This window comes from Anolis sagrei, chromosome 1 (genome assembly GCF_037176765.1).
Source record: "Anolis sagrei isolate rAnoSag1 chromosome 1, rAnoSag1.mat, whole genome shotgun sequence".
In the NCBI taxonomy this organism is placed as follows: Eukaryota; Metazoa; Chordata; class Lepidosauria; order Squamata; family Dactyloidae; genus Anolis; species Anolis sagrei.
In genome coordinates, this window is record NC_090021.1 from 298,558,713 (window position 1) to 298,576,367 (window position 17,655).

The 17,655-nt window shown below is 36.1% G+C and overlaps 1 protein-coding gene across 2 annotated transcripts in view; it reads left to right on the top strand.

Moving 5' to 3' along the window:
• SCFD1 (sec1 family domain containing 1) overlaps positions 1–17,655 on the top strand; it is a 45,373-nt gene that overhangs the window by 12,430 nt on the left and 15,288 nt on the right. For both annotated transcript variants that reach the window (XM_060759691.2, XM_067462866.1), the window contains 8 exons: positions 1,612–1,667; positions 2,732–2,817; positions 3,528–3,627; positions 8,237–8,376; positions 8,574–8,664; positions 9,917–9,990; positions 11,094–11,175; positions 16,072–16,168. In XM_060759691.2, coding sequence (XP_060615674.2) covers positions 1,612–1,667; positions 2,732–2,817; positions 3,528–3,627; positions 8,237–8,376; positions 8,574–8,664; positions 9,917–9,990; positions 11,094–11,175; positions 16,072–16,168 — 726 coding nt within the window. The remainder of the gene's footprint in view (positions 1–1,611; positions 1,668–2,731; positions 2,818–3,527; positions 3,628–8,236; positions 8,377–8,573; positions 8,665–9,916; positions 9,991–11,093; positions 11,176–16,071; positions 16,169–17,655) is intronic.

Here is a 17,655-nt window from a genome sequence, read left to right on the forward strand (position 1 = left end):
GACATTAGACAGGCTCCTACGTTGGCAGTCTTTAGGAAGAACTTTAAGACTTGGCTATTCCGGTGTGCCTTTCCAGAATAGGAAACTCCAGCAACACATCCCAGAAGCACTTTACTAGAGACCTAAGATTGTCAGCACATTGCATTTACCCCAAAATCCTTATATTTCAACTGTCATACTCAGCACTTTTAATCTGTACCCATTTACACTTGGCCCGGCCTTAGTTTTATTGTGCTATGGTGTACTGTTTTTACTGTTTATTGTTTATTGCTTTTATTTATTTATTTATTTACTTACTTTGCTTCTATACCGCTGTATCTCAAGCCCGAAGGCGACTCACGGCGGTTCACAAACTGTTTTTTATTTGCTTTATGGTTTATGTGTATTGTTGTATTGTTGTTTTATTGAGGCCTTTGCCTTGTAAGCCGCATCGAGTCCTTCGGGAGATGCTAGCGGGGTACAAATAAAGTTAATAATAATAATAATAATAATAATAATAATAATAATAATGTCAGCTCCACTGGCTGTCAGTCTGCTACTGAGAACAATTCAAAGTGCTGGCTTTAGACTATAAAGCCCTAAATGGTTCTGGCCCAGCTTATCTGTCCAAACATATCTACCTCTATGAACCATCTTGGAGGTTAAGATCTTCTGGGGAGGCCCTGCTCTCAGTCCCACCTCCTTCACAGGTGTGGTTGGTGGGGATGAGGGACAGAGCCTTCTTAGTTGTGGTCCCTCGGCTATGGAACTCCCTTCCCAGCGAAATCAGATCAGCTCCCTCCCTCCTGCCTTCAGAAAGAAATTAAAAACATGGCTGTGGGACCAGGTCTTTGGACAGTCATGCAGTGTAATAAGTGGAGATAGAATATGTCCAATCATGACTGGAATGGCTCCTTGGCTATGATTTGCAGATTGTGTGGGTTTTTTTCATAATTGAGTTTAATGTTTATATGCTTTTTAATTTTATGTTTTAATGTATATGTTTCTTTAATTATATGTCTGTTTTATCTGACATTGAATTGTTGCCTATTAGACAAAATACAAAAGCTATTAAGAATTGTTGCCTATTGTAAAGCCGCTTTGAGTTCTACTTTAGCTAGGCCTACTTTAGTTAGGCCTAGGAAGAGGATTCGGCTTGATGAAAAACATCATTCTACAGCATGTGGTTCAGAACTTCCAATGGCAAATTTAAAATGATTTGTAATAATAACTATGTAGGAGAGGATTTCCAAGTTAAGTGAATTTAATATGATTTGGTGCAGACTGTAACATTATAACTTCAAAAAATTGTGTCAGTGACATAGGTTTCTTCCAGATATAGTATGTCCTGTATCAGATTTTTAAATTATTCCAAGAAGAAACAAGGATATACATCAGGCCTTCGGAAGATGCCTAGCAAATGTATTTGAGATGCCCCATTCACCAGTCTACAATCTTTAAATAAAATAAAGGCACTTCTCAGCAATAAAAAATATTTTATAAAACATGGTTTAAATATGGTTAAGCTATGTTTCTTTCATAAGTTTACAAGGAATATAAACCATACAAAATTCATCCACGTTCAACAATGAGTGCTATATTATATATATTTACATATTTTATTTTTAACAGGGGCTATTCCAATAATCAGATGTTCAAGAGGAACAGCAGCAGAAATGGTAGCTGTGGTGAGTTATGAAATATGTAAGCTAAAATTATTATTGAAAAGAGTGTGAAATTATTGTAACTGAATTTTCGTCCTAGTGGTTTTGGCTGTTTCTGTGGATGAGCATCATTTTCTTTTTGAGATGCACCTACACTAAAGAATTTGTGCAGTTTGAAACCATTTTCCCTGCAATTTGTAGTTTGCTGAGACATCAGCACACTAAACCAGAAACGGCTAAAACCATTATAAGACTACAAGTCCCATGATTCCATAGCATTATGCCATGAGAACTGCTGAGAAAATGCAGTAAATCTTTAGTGATATGTTCCTTTTTCAACAAATGTAAGAAAGAATATAGAGTTCAGGTTTCCTTCTCTGTTGTGAGAAAAACAAATCAGAAAGATTTTCGTTTTTCATGTTGCAGGAGGAAGCAATAGTTTAGACTTTAAGACTGGTTCAGTTGCCAAAACCTAAGACAGTCAGACAAATCAGATAGACCTAAAAGAACACAGTTTCAGTTCTGAAAGTCTCTGCTTCCAAAGGAGAAGGCATTCCTTTACCAGTTTAGAGAATTTGTAGAATTGGAATGCAATGCCCCTTTAAAAATTGTCGATGGGGTACAACCATAAATTATATCTATGTAGAAAAAAGGATATAGACTAAAAACCACAAGGCAGAGAGTGCAGTTTCTGTTGTGATCTTGGCAACTGTTCTCTCAAAAGATGAGAAATAGATGACCATAATGCTGAGCTGAAAGGAACCATGCCTTGCAACATTGATAGTTCCCCTGGTCATCCAAGAATGTACATTAATGATTTGTTTATTTATCGTGTCAGAAGTGAATTGAGGGTACAGTTATAATGTATTTAAGAACACAAACAAAGTTTAAAACTTGGCAGTATACTAGATTTCCTTTGACCAGAAGCTGGCCACTTGAAGTGCCTCTGGTGTTGCTGTGAGAAGGTCCTCCATTGTTCATGAGACAGGGCTCAGATTGCATTGTAGTAAGTATTCTGTGGTTTGCTCTTCTCCACACTACATTAATTATAAGTATCAACCAATCACGTTTTGCTCAATCTCTTACAGAAACTAGATAAGAAACTCCGAGAGAACCTCAGAGATGCCAGAAACAGCCTTTTCACAGGTGATACACTTGGGGCTGGACAATTCAGGTATTAATATTTAGTTTTTCAGAAATCATTTTTAAAGTCATACAGGTATTTGGACTTTCTGTGCTTGTAACGTGTCATTAATTTTTAACAAGCACTGCTGGTTTTTAATATATTTGTACTAATCTAATAAGAGCACAGCAATAAATAACTACTTATTGAAAACTGAACATTTTGTAATGAGATTTTAAACACTAAAATTGTTTTTGAAACAAATGTGTTTCTTGCTGTAAAATGTCTAGCTTTATTGCAGATAGAGACGACTCTCAGGATTTTAAAAACCAGAATTATGTGAAAGCCTATTTTATGTTTCATTATGACATTTCTACAACATTGGAGACAATCTGGATGATTAGAATCTTCTGGATATTTATTAATTCATTTATTTACCTTATTTATTTATTTATTTACCCCACCTTTCTCTACCCCCGAAGGGGACTCAAGGCTGCTTACATGTAGGCAGTTATCAATGCCTTAGAACACAAACAATTCCAATAAACATTAAAATTAAATTCAAATTACTACATATTAAACATTTTAAAACATTATTAAAACCACACCATCCATAATTGCACTGCAGCAAAAGCTTGATCCCAAAGCCAACTTTTCACTTTCCTTCTGAAGGCCAGGAGGGAGGGGGCTGATCTAATGTTGCTGGGAAGGGAGATATGTAGGCATACCTGAAGATATTAACCATTTGTTTTTATTTATAGTTTCCAGAGACCTCTTTTGGTACTTATTGATAGAAACATAGATTTGGCAACTCCTCTGCACCACACCTGGACCTACCAAGCTTTAGTGCATGATGTGCTGGTAAGCAAAAGATTAATAGTAATAAGTATGTTTTTTGGGTTTTTTTTCTGCCAGGTTTGTAATACAGTGTTCCCTCACTTATCACGGGTATTACGTTCTAGGACCACGCGCGAAAACTGAAAATCCGTGCAGGGACTGGTGAGTGAGCGAGCGAGGGAAGGTGGCAGTGGCGGCAGAAGCAGGAGCCTGGAAGAGGCAGCCAGGCTCCTGCTCCTACTGCCACCTTTGCCATCCTTCTTGCTTGCTCACTCACCCACCTCCCCTCACTCGCTACTCTCCGGGCCGAGTCCTGGTTCTGCCACTGGGACCCGACCCAGTAAGTGAGCAAGCGAGCAAGGGCAGCAGCAGGAGCCTGGAAGAGCCTGCTTCTGCCGCTGCTTCCGCCTTTGCGGCCCTCCCTTGCTCGCACACCTCCCCTCCCTTGCTTGCTCGCTACTCACCTGGTGAGTAGCAAGGAAGGGAGGACGGGTGGGTGAGCGAGTAAGGCATTTTTATTTATTTATTTATTTATTTATATTTATCCTGCTTTTCTCCCTATATAGGGGCTCAAGGGTAGTTAACAAGGAATGTAAAACAATGCTAATTAAACACACTATGAGTATGTTACTTATAAACAAAATATTAAATAACAGTTTAACAATTTCATGAAATCATAGAATGGGAAGAGAACACAAGGACCATCCAGTCCAACCTCCTGCTGTGCTATTAAAACTATGAAACATTATATTATAATGTATTAAAACTTTACACTCATCTTAAAATACCACTCAAACTGCCTTGAAAAACCCAGCCTTCATCAGTTTATAAACACCTGATGGCAGATAAATGTTTTTCCCTGACAGAACATTTTAATAACATATTGTTTTGTCCAGATATAAACTGCTGTTCAGTTTATAACTCAGTTACGATTAAGATTAAAATATCATTCATCACCACAAGAGGGTGTAAATGTTGCATACTAAGATACTTCAGAGAAAAACAGGACAGTCTTGCAGTTGTAAAAACTAGAAAATATATACTTAAAAAATGTAAAATAGTTCTCAAAAATTCTTTTAAGTTTTATTTTAAATATATGTTGCTAAACAGATACTATGTTCAGGATTTTCAATGTATCATTTACATGAATGAACAAAACATTTGTTGAGGTTGTTGATTTTCAGGCTGAGCAGCTGGATTCACAATTCTCTAACTAGAAAATACATGGGATTCTATTCACATAAAATGCCTCACATCAGGTTTTCACAATACGTTACTAAACTGTTACTCCCCATGTACAGGTTGAGTATTCCTTAGTCCAAAAATCTAAATGCTCCAAAGTTGTCCTCATTAGTTGCTGAGATAGCAATACCTCTGCTTTCTTATGGTTCAATTTAATAATTTTGCGTGTTTTGTTTCATTCACAAAAATATATATTTTAATTGTGTATAAAATTACCTTTAGTATATCTGTATATGAAACATAAAAGAGTTCTGTGTTTAGACTTTGGTCGCATTATCCAGCTATCTCATTTTTTATATGCAAACATTCCAAAATTGAAAAACAAAAGCACTTCTGGTCCCAAGCATTTCAGATATGGAGTACTCAACTGGTAACTGGGAAGTTTCTTTTCAGACTTTTCAGTAATAGACCCCATTTATGCAACATTGCATTCAATACTATCAGTGCATTGGTTTGTATCCATGTAATGTTCAATATACTAGCAAAAGTAGGAATTTACACAAAATGTTTGCCAGTTATTTGTAATATAGGTGAGGATTGATATCTCTCCTAATAGAAAAGTTTTCTACAATCATTTGATGGGATCCTCTTTGTATGCTCCCTGTGGCCTAATGATAACACAGTGGGGACCTATAGCAGTGTGAGATTCTGTCTTGGGGCAGAGGGGGCAACTGTGATCCTCAAGATATATTTGTTACCTACAGCTCTCATTATGACCCAACCAATGGAACCATTGATGAGGGTTTATGAGGGTCGCAGTTCAGAAGTATCTGGTGGTTCACAGTTGTCTGCCTCATTCTACAATCTACTCTTCTTCTGTAGTGGTAATTGCACATATCTTGCTTTTTAGGGAAACAGTATAGTTCTCAGACCTCATGAAAGACTAGTGCGACTAGTAGTAGAACTGACTTTTAGCTCATCCCTTTGTTTTCCCTTCTGTCTGGCCCAGATCAGGCATTGCTGGTTGTTCCATGCTCATGGTTGTTCATCATACCCAATTGATTTCCTTCATATAGTTTTTCTTTGTTCAATTTTGCTTTTGCTTTCAGCTTTCTCATGTTAGTGAGTGAAGATGATAAGGGAGAAGTTTAGGGGTCCTCCCCCTAAAATGAGAAATATAGATCTATAGTATATTACTAAATTCCCTTTTTGTGTACACCAATTATCTTGTTGTATACACTATTTAAATGCATTTATAAAGAACTACAGTTATAACAAACCAAAAAACACCCATTCTCATAGCTTCAGGTGTCTCGTTAAAAATAATTAAGAACTCATTAAAGTACTGTATTTTATACAGGCAATCCTGTTCTATGTCAAATTGTCAGACTACAGAAATGAAGTTTTTTAAAGCAACTTCTCTTCAGAAATTGGAACTTGTGCTTTTAACATTCAATGGTTGATTAAATTAGATCTGTCATTCTTAAACAGGTGTTCATTCCACTCATCTAAATAGGCAACTCCTTTAGCTAAAGCTCTTGTTTGGCAGCACTAAGTTTCAAAACAATTTTTGAGCCATTTCTAAATATAAGGAAGACAACAATCATCATCATTTTTATTTGTAACTCACCCTATCTCCCCAGGGGACAAATCTAAAGAAAGAATAGCCATTGATGCTATAACTAGGCTGATAGACAACCAAAGCATATTTATTTGTGTGCTGCCTACAAGCAGAATAGGAATCATATATCTACTGGAGAAAGGGGCATCTACCTTTAATTTTAAAAAACTCGTGTTCTGTAATCCATTTTTCCAGAAAACTATTTTAGAAAGCAGATGTTATTAAAAAACCTTTTCCTGAAGAATTTTCAAAATAGAATTAATGTATCAGAGAAATGTTAATTTTTAGAAAAAGCAAATACATTCCGTGAATTCTCCTCAGTGTAAAAAAAAGTAATACAGTTTATTTTGGAACATTTTATCCTTTTGGAAAGAATGCTAAATTGTAATGGGAAAATACATTACAATTTAGCATTCCAGAATGGAAATTGAATAAATTGAGCCACTTTGAGTCTCTATTTTTTTAGAGAGAGAAAGCAGAATACTACTACTACTACGAATTGTATCATTTTGAACCAAATAAGACATCAACAACAAATTTATCGCTCTTTCCTCAGTTTAGGTACAATTCTTCCCAACAAGAAGGTTGATCATGAGGAGAATTGCATTTCTATGAGAAGCAGTGAATCAGATGGTTGAGAATATAAAAGCACAGAACACACTGTTCTCAGAATAGGGGTAGAGTTAAATGGACATTCCTTTGTTATTTGTTCACATCTACCTGCCCTACATCTTCAAAGTTATTCTGGGTTACAAAAGCATTCACAAAACAAAAAGGGATGGAGGTAAACTAGTGTTCCTCTCTCCAAGGTGTTCCTTAGAAACACAGTAAAAAATAATACCAAGAAGCAGTTGTTGTCCTTAAGAATACTTTTTTTTAAGCATTAACCTGTATACTCATGTATAAGTCTATAAACCTGAGTAAAAAAAAATCAATCCCCAAAACTTGGGCAACTTATCCACAGATCAGTGAGAATACTGTGCCTTAAAAAGGTAAAGGTTTTTCCTTGACATTAAGTCTAGTCATGTCCCACTCTGGGGGTGGTGCTCATCTCCATTTCTAAGGCAAAGAGCCGGTGTTGTCCGTAGACACCTCCAAGGTCATATGGCCAGCATGACTACATGGAGAGCCATTGCCTTCCCATCAAGGCGGTACATATTCATCTACTCACATTTGCATGTTTTTGAACTGCTGGTTTGGCAGGAGCTGAGGCTAACAGCTGGAGCTCACCCCACTCCCTGGATTCAAACCACTAACCTTTCTATAAGCAAGTTCAGCAGCTCGGCGGTTTAACCCACTATGCCACCAGGGGGCCTTACTGCACCTTAACTCTTATCAAAAAAAGTAACCACGTCCTTCTCTGAGTAGAGTGACAAAAGTAACAGTCCATCCTGGGAGAACCTACAAGAAGCACCTACCTCTTTTCCTCTTTCTGTTGTGGCACAACTTCTGACCTTCTTAAATGCCTGGATAGGGAAATGGTGGCCAGGAGTGACCAGCCGCCTGAAACAATATTGCTTTCCCCTTTTCCTGAAGTTACATTCTACTTATCTGTGAGTTATATCAAAAACCATTATTTGGGGCCCCCAACCTGCCCTCAATTGATAGAGGTCAACTTATGCATGAGCATATACAGTATGTGAGAAATGTTACGAATAAGATGAATCCTAGGCTGGATCTATAATGCCATAAATAACTAACATCTTTTCTCTTTTCCTTTGTTTTACTGTTTGACATTAGCTATAATGTTTTTTAATGAGCAGATTTTGTATTGGTAGCGGTCTGTTTTCTAATATTAGATAGCAAGTAATTATCGATATTCTTTTGCAGGATTTTCATTTGAACAGAGTTGTTTTGGAAGAGTCTTCGGGAATGGAAAATTCCCCAGCAGGCGCTAGACCAAAGAAAAAAAATAAAAAGTCATATGATTTAACTGCAGCTGATAAATTCTGGCAGAAACACAAAGGAAGGTATGTTGGATATTTAAATTAATCAAGTAACTGTTCCCTTCCATTTGAATTTACACCAATACTAGTAATATGTTATAGAAAGGACTACAATAAAAAGTAGAATATATTACAGAAAGTACTACAAATCAATTTGAAAAGTTGTGTTTTGTAATACAGATTGCAGATATAAACATTGTCTATAAAATATATTCCTCCAGTCCTTTCCCAGAAGTGGCAGAGTCAGTTCAGCAAGAGCTAGAATCTTACAGAGCTCAAGAAGATGAGGTCAAGAGACTTAAAAGCATAATGGTAAGGCTTGTTTTGTTCTAATCTAAAACATTATTCTTGGAGTTGTTCAGTGCTTTAAAAATTACTGATATTTTTAAAAATGGACTGTAAGAAAAATATTGGGTAATTCTAGAATTAAACTGGATTGCATTTACATTCCCTCCCTTCTCTCTCAACAGCAGTGCCAGATGAAATATAATTTAAATTAATGAAGTGTAAAAATATTCCTTACTGAATGTGCCCTTGCAAACATGCAAAAGATCTTACAAAATATATAAATTACACAAAATAGTACTATTATATAGAAATAATACTGACAACCATATTTTAACGGGTTTAGCAAACTTGCAAGTATCTTCATTCACAATCTGTGTTGGATTATGTTTGTGGCAGTGAATCTTTGATACCAATTGACTTTGCTGAAGCTGAGCTGATGTGATGGCTTGGAATGGTCCTTAATATTCCAGTTGCCCAGGGAGCAAAACTTTCCAAATGTTTTCATTCCAAATTTTATGAGGAAAGTTTTATTGAAGTGAAAACCTAACACTGACCCAAACAACATGGGTAACTTTATAGAGTAATTTAAGAAGTAAGAAAAAGGTCATCGGCACAAAAAAGGCCAAGGCAAAGAGCCAAGGGGCACAGAGAATCAAAAATGGATGTAGAAAAGGTAGTGGAATGAATAACAGAAATGCCAAGAAGACAAGAAAGTGGCTCTTAAAATATCAAGAAATTATATATCCAGTGGGACTAGGATAAAACGTGAACAGAAAAAGCTGTTCACCTTTTTCCTGGAGGAAGACATATAGATAATAAGGATTTGGAAGCCAGAAGACCAGAGCCATATTAGAACTAGAGGCCAAGCCTTAAAAGTTTTTGCAGAGAAATGCCTGATTATATTTGATGGTATTTTTTAGGATTGACAAGTGAGCAGTAATATTTTTAGAGGCCTTAGAGCAATTTTTTAAAAGTTCTAGAATTCTTAAATTTAGTGTTCTCAGCAATATTTAAAATCTACATATGTAAAATGTATTTCTCAGAGCAGTCCTGATGCCTTAATAGTTTCTTTGGGCAGAGATATTTGAAAGTGCACAGCTTCTAGTTGTAGTTAATTGAAACCAATAATTATACCTTAAGATCTTCTATCAAAGACTGTAACACTGATCAAAGAGTCCTTGCTTGTATAAGTAAAGACATCCTACATGAATTTTAAAATTTTGTTTGTATTCATGTATGTATACTGGTTGTATCTGAAATTATTTTTTTCTTCTAGGGGCTAGAAGGTGAAGATGAAGGAGCAATAAGTATGCTTTCTGACAACACTGCTAAACTAACATCAGCTGTTAGGTAAGTTTATTAATGAACCAGTCTTAAGTGTCTGGTAAAGACTTAACATTTAATTAATTATTCAGTTCTAAGAACACTTGTTTGATTCTTCCATGAATGCGATGTTATTCACTCTAAATATTATTTTAGTGGTGCAGAGAAGCAATCCCAGTCACATTAGTTGTCCGCTTGCACCAGTTCCAGAGTCAGAAGTCATATATTATTTCTTTCATTATGATTGTTGACTTCTGTCTCTCTTCCTCAGTTTCATTACAAAGCCTTGCTGGCATTAGACTTGACATGTAGCAAAATATAAAAACAATGAAGATGAATCAGAGCAAGAGTGAAGAAGGAAAGGAATCTCAACTCACTCTGCACAAATGCCACTTTGTTATTTTATCATATTGCACTGCAGCTGTAACCAGCTGTCTCTTTTTAACAAGTTTCAACTGGTCAGAAAGTGGAGATAAGAAGATACTGTTGTTATTTTTTAAAGTTAAAAAGAAAGAAAATGTAGTTTTAACTTAAAAACATAAGTTGTAAAGTAACAAAGACCTCAAAAAGAGGGGGAGGAGGGGAAAAGATAACGTTATGAAACCTGAATGAAGATACTCTGAAAGATCTGTAACTAGTAAGGTAGGATAAAAAAAACTCTGAAGAAGGAAGAGAGATGTCAAGAGTCATAATGAAAGAAAGATGATGTGGCTTAAACTGGCACAAGAGGAATATATTCCATGAGATTGAGAGATATTTTTCCACCATCCACACAATGTTCCATACTAGAAACATAACACTTCTGTCTCAATAATGCATAGCACCTTAATGTAAGCAAGGCAAGGCGATACAGAGAAATTGGAACTGTGATTGTTGAAGTCAGATTAGATTTATATGATATTCCAGCCAGAAGCCAAGCTCCGTACTGTATCAGTTGTAGTTTCTGAGAATTCTTCAAGAGCTGCCCCATGGCATTGAACTATGGCAAAAGTAATGTCAAACCACATTAATTCTACAATGTACAAGAACTCCCAAGTTACTGTCATCTGTGCTTGCATTTGTAGTAGTAAATACAAAGTTGAAGTGAAACACAAGATACATCCAGATAGTTTGTATGTAATTTTTTTCAGCTCTCTTCCAGAGCTTCTAGAAAAGAAGAGGCTCATAGATCTGCATACAAATGTGGCAACAGCTGTTCTGGAACATATAAAGGTATGAAGAATTAAAATGTTATTCTGTATTGTTTTGATTTGTTGTCTTGTATGGCTATGGAGAGAGGGCGGTCTATAAATAAAGTATTTATTATTATTATTCTTAATTAAGATTTTGACATTGATTAATATTTGTTTAATAGACTGTGCAGAAAAAAATAATTTCTGTAAAAAATAATAGTAATTATATGAATATTTAATTCTTAAAACACTACAATACTTATTCTGTATTCCTCATGCTTGCATACACAGGTTGAGTATCTCTTATACAAAACACTTTGTGCCAGAATTGTTTCAGATTTGGAATATTTGCCTACGCATAATGAAATGAAATGGGCCTCAAGTCTAAAACGAAATTCATTTGTGTTTCATATAGTCCTTACATGCATAGCCTGAAGATAATTTTATACACAAAATAAGGGGTCAACACTTATTTATCTTAAATGCATTTGGTGGGGTCCATTATGTGTCTCTCAACTGATCAAAAGCTCTTTGAGTCCTGGAGCTCTCTGTCAACAGAACTACACAGTGATCTTAGTGATACCTTCTTCACTGAAACATATGCAATACGTTTTGGAGGGGCCTATTAGAACTGGCCATAGGAATTTGCACAGGGAGTACCATGAACACTGAGAATCATCAAAAACAAATCCTTGAAAGCTTCTGCTAGATCAAAGAGACTTATTAAATAAATAGATACCAGTTGAATGTAACAATTGAGACTGATTTCAAGAACTATGTACTTTTGCTTGTAATTTCCTTTCCTTACATGGACCTTGTAGTTAGAATAGAAGAAAATCAGAAAGAACTGTGATAAAATCAATAAAAGGAGAGATTGATGGCAGATGAAGTCCTGCTTCCTGGACTCTCAAATTCAGTCCTCCTCACTCTGGATTTTGGAGTGGATGTCTTCAAGATTTCTGAGAGATTTTTGGGAGTCCAGGCTGCAAATGCCTTCAAATCTCTTCTCAGCCACAAACTCATATTATGAATTGAGACAACATTTTTTCTTTTCATTTCAGTCAAGGACTAGAAATATGAGCATTTTCGATTCTTGGAACTTTTCAGTGGCATAGTGATTCCATGTTAGCGTATCATGATGTTGCTAAGAGAGCAGTTTGTCTCTGTTTTGGAAGAGGGCAGGATATAAATCGAGTAAATAAATGTTACAAATAGGAAAGTAAAAAATAATTGAATCTCTTTACTTATTTCCATCCTGAAAAGAGGTTACTGAATGTTATGAATAACTTTGCAGAGAGTAATTTGAAATTTGGAAATATCAAATACTCAGTTTATGTAACCAAAAATTATAATTTTGTTTTCTTTAATATGCCTAGCTAGTGTAGTATATCTATTTTGAATCTTAAAAGAAAATGTTTTAGTTGCTTACATACTGTTGGCACTTGGTTTCCCTTGGAAGTGACAACCGTATCGCTTTTCCTGTCATTTTTGGGATAGAACATTTTGTTACAGTTTTATTAGATAACTGAATAATAGTGCAGGATTTCCATGGGAACTACTGCTGTAGGTATAGTTGATCCTGTATTTGATGCTTTGTTTTTCACCCGCCCATCTCCTTTTCTGGGAAGGTGATGGCAGAGCAGTTGCAGCAGCATTTCACATTGGACTTCAGTCAAAATCCAAGGCAGGATGTGGTTTGGAAATACTTACATAGTTGACTGTCTTCCCCCTCCAAGGCACGAAGTCAGATGTCCTTACAGAATTAGATGTTTTTGATACTGCCGAGGTAGAATAAATGATGAGTATGCACTTAATCTTAAAATGAATGATTATTCCAAGTGTTTGTGTGTGTGTGCTGTATGAAGCGGATACCAAAAAACGAAAAATAAAAGTATGATGGTGAGTCTACGACCGGGATCTGCTTGTCAACAATTCAAGGCTTAGGACATTTATGGCAATTTTGTAAGGGCCAATCAACAACCTATTTTCCATTTTCTGGTCTGCTGATCATTTCTTTGCCCAAACTGCAGTGCCCACTACAATTGGGGAGGACCACACACACAAAAACGTGATGACCTACTGCGTGTGGCCCACAGACTATGTGGGTTTGGGATTATACTATGTCTTCTTTTAAGCCTTCTTCAAAAGTGCATATACTTATGCATGCAGAATACATGTACATGCATATATAAACACAATGTAGGTAATTTCAAATTGTGACCCTGTGCTTTTAAGTGGATCTTTGATCTAGCAGTAGTTCCAGATTCTAGAAAGGGTGGAAGAGATTAAATTACTCAATTTCTCTTTCTCTGTATCCATGTGCCACTCACCATTTTCCCAACAATTTGAAGAACTTAGAAAATAAGAGGAAGGGGAGATTGGCAAAGGTTTGCATCCTTAGAGTTTCTGATCACTGAAAGCACCAATGAATCAAAGAGCCTTCAGTCTTTGGCCAGGACAGAAATGAATTCAACCTATATACCTTTTGATTACAGTACACTTTGAAAAGTGGGTTCAAAAATGTACCAGTTTATGTATTACGTACATAGCCTGATTTGTTAATTTTTGTTTTGTAGAAATTAATTTGTTAATAATTCCTTGTAGTAGTCAAACTTGAGGTCCAGTTCACAGCTGCTTTCCACATTTCTTTAGATCATTTGTGAAGGCAGAGTAAGAGGATCTCTGAGATTAATCACCAGTTCAGGGGTCCTGGCAGTTTTTTGGCGTATTTCAGTGTTGAGCAAAATGCTGGAAGGAGCATACCAATATTTCCCAAGATGGATTAGGAAATATTTATTAGCAAAGCTCAGAAGAAATGAAACCTTGTTTTAGGTTAATTGTTTAAGCTATTAAGAGTTTGGCAACTCAAAAATATAGCCAGAATTTGATAGATTCAAGAAAAAAATATGACTCTGCTTTTCTTGGAAACAGTCTAGGACTGCTGTTCTGGGCAACCTTAAGCGTTTTTCTTTCCCACTGGTTTCAGTGTGACTTAAACATAAGCAATAAGCACATGAGTATAATATTTCCTTATTTTAATCTGCGTGCTTCTGATTTCTGTTGAATTTTTCATGGATTCATAATGGCTTCCAAAAGCAATAATTCAGGTTCATGCCTTTATTTAGTTTTCTCTCAAGTTTATTTTAAGGAATAGAAATCATTATTGATAGGCTTCTGACCACTAAGGAAAGACTGCCAGCAATGAAATAGTAACAGAAAACCTTTATAACTTTCCTTTAATATGAGAAATCATATTTAAACCTGAAGCTATGCCTTTTCAGATAGCATCAACAAATGTCCTAAATATCTGCTCCCTCTCATTAATTCCTTTTGGGGAATATAATAGAGTTGTATCATAAATGTGAAAGAAGGTAGATTCTGCACTGACACTGCAGAAAAAAATCTTTTTGCTTTATATAAGACCTCTGAGCTTTTGATAGAAGCAATTTTGCCTTTCCATCTTGCCTAGCCAGGTTTTGGGCTGCAGCTTATTTTTGTGGATACTGGGTACTTGAAGAATGGTTGTATTGGGCCTTAAACCAACAAGGGACCCAGCTTTCACATAATGCTATAATGGTTACAGGTAGACATCTTTCATGTGAATTTGTTTTCAGTCCCTATCAGGAATATATATTTGAGGGGGGCATGCAGGTAAATGGTCCAATTTACCTTAATTAAATTGGTGTGATTGCCTTCTGACTATAGAAAAGATAGGGGAAATAGCTTTCAATTCATTTTTAAATAATCTAAAGACGTATTCCTAGGTATATTTTGAATTGTTGTATTTTGTGTGCTGTTCCTGGATTTCAAGTGAGATTTATCATCTCCATATTTTTACCAAATACTTTGACTAAAACCTAATCAGCCTAATTATGCATTCAGCAACTTTATTATTGTGCACATTAGTCATGTGTATATAATAGCATTAAAAACCATTAGTTCAGATTCCAGGGTCTGCTCTGAAGGCAGATTATATATACACATGCACATTACAGATAGGCAAGTCGGGCTGTGCTTATTGATCAAAAGGTGTCCTGGAAACCTTTTGTATAGCACTTCATTTTATACAGGAAAACTATAAAGTGCTGGTTATTACCTTTAAAACCCTAAATGGCTTGGGTTCAGGCTACTTGACCGATTGCATCTCCTCTTACAAATCGGCTCAGTCACTGCGGTCAGCGAAGGAGGCCCTGCTCTCGGTACCATCCCCATCTCAAGTACAGCTGGTGGGAATGAGAGAGGGCCTTCTCCATGGTCGCCCCCCCCCCCCACTTCTGGAACTCACTCCCTAAAGAAATAAAACTGCTCCCTCCCTCCTGCCCTTCAAAAAATAACTGAAGACTTACTTTTGCTCACTAGCATATGGAGAAGAGGAGAATTAGACAATAAGAGATCACTACCAGACCTCTGGTGGAGAGTATCATATTTGGGCTCTGCTAGTCCATATTAGCTCAGTTACCATCACTGACCACACAACCAACCCACATAATTTTGTCAACTCTAGTTGGCTTCTGTAAATAAATGTGGATGTTTTATGTTCAGATTTTATGTTATTATAAAATGTTTGTTTGATTATGTTTGGTTTACTTAATTGACGTTAGGTTCTAATGTTGTTTTCATATGTGGGGACTTTACGGGATTATTATATCAGTATTTGTTTGTTCTATGGAGGGATTAAATGTTTGCCTTTGTATGTTGGAATCCACCTTGAGTCACCCTGGGGAGATAGGGAAGAATAAGTTTTTATTGTTGTTGTTGTTGAAATATAAATGATATAAATAAGTGAATTACAGTCTCTGCATGTTACTTTACCATTTTTCATTGTGGGTTGTATAAGTTAACTTGCAAATAAGTAAAATTGAATAGACAATAGCTAATGACATATTTTTTAAAAATCTTCAATATCTGTTATTCTAACAAAAAATTATCTTTTAAGGCACGAAAACTAGATGTGTATTTTGAATATGAAGAAAAGATCATGAGCAAATCTACTTTAGATAAATCCCTTTTGGACATGATTTCTGATCCTGATGGTAAGTGTTGAAATTGCCTTACCAGCAACGTTCTTTTTTGTTTATAAACAGTTCTGGGGATTATTGTCATACAGCTCTTGAGGGCCAAATTTGATAACATAATCAAAACTACAAATACCCATTAAGGACATAATCTCCAGTCATAGCTCAGTATTGAGAACAGGGCTATATTCCAACTGAGATTATCTATCCTCCACTCAGAAAAGTGAATTGAGGAGGATCAGTACTGATATGTGAATTCGCAAGTATGTTCTAGACTCAAAAGTGAGCAGCAAAGGGGGTCTCATGGTGAAGTGGTGGCTGTTTGTTTCTCAGTGAGAGAAATTACTTTCCTTACTGGTCATGCTACAACAAGAAGTGAACTATCAAAATTTCCCATTCTTGACATATCGGCAATGCATTACCAGTTGGATAAGGAATATGCTGCTCGAGGATGTTATAGCAAAAGCAGGTTGTGGAAGGCACAAAAACTCATATGGCTATACCTTTGTCCCATGTAAGCCAAATCATTGCCTGTGAACAAAAGCATCATGTTTACAGGACAATTTCTAAAGATAATAGAGTTCAAAAGATCTCTGTAGAAGAATCAGGTTCATAGTTTCAGGTCCCCATAGTTTGATACATGGGAAGAAGATCAACAGAGAAGGGCTAAAAGCCAGGAAGGATGGTTTTGCTGAACAAAATCCATCAGGGAGAAACAGGGATGGACTAGGACTGGCATCAGATTCATTGAATAAAGGATCTAGCATGTCAGGCTATTCCAAGCATTAAGTGCTGCCATTGGTTTCTGATGAGGAAGGCAGATAATACGGAAAGATTTTTTTTTTGTGGCCCAGTTCCAATTTTATCCAGTCTCTTCCAATCAGATTATTTTTTGGCTAAACAGGTGGCAACCATAGAATGGGAAGAGATTAAGAAACATAACAAAGTGGCTAGGTGCCCTGCAGGCATTTCCCACCAAGCATTTATTTGACCAAGGCTCACAGTATTAAAAATGGAATGGGATTCGTTTGATTCCCGGTATCATCCAGAGAATGCCACGGCCTTTCCTCTGATACTAGGAAATTCTGTATGAATTCTAGCAGTGACCATTTTTCCTACATACATCTCAAGCTGTGCTATTCAGAGTTTCTAATATTGATGAGTTTATTGCTAGTACAGTGTTTATTCTGCTGTAATGTTCACTAAAATTGTGTGGTTTCTGTGATGATATATCTGACTAGAAATGATTTAATTTGCAGAAGGATTTGCAGAATTTGTTGAGCATCTGGGAGCTGCACACTAAGAAGAACAAGCCTTTATTTTCCCCTTATGTTTGTACAAATATCAGTATTACTCTGAAAATGAAATCATCTGCACACGCCCTTCTGTAGAGAGAATTTATTTTTTCAGTTTAATCAACTGGAATTACATATGAGATCTAAGATTGCTGAGTTTCTTCTGTTGAATTTTGTATGGTTGTCTTCAGTTTAATAGAGGGGCATTAT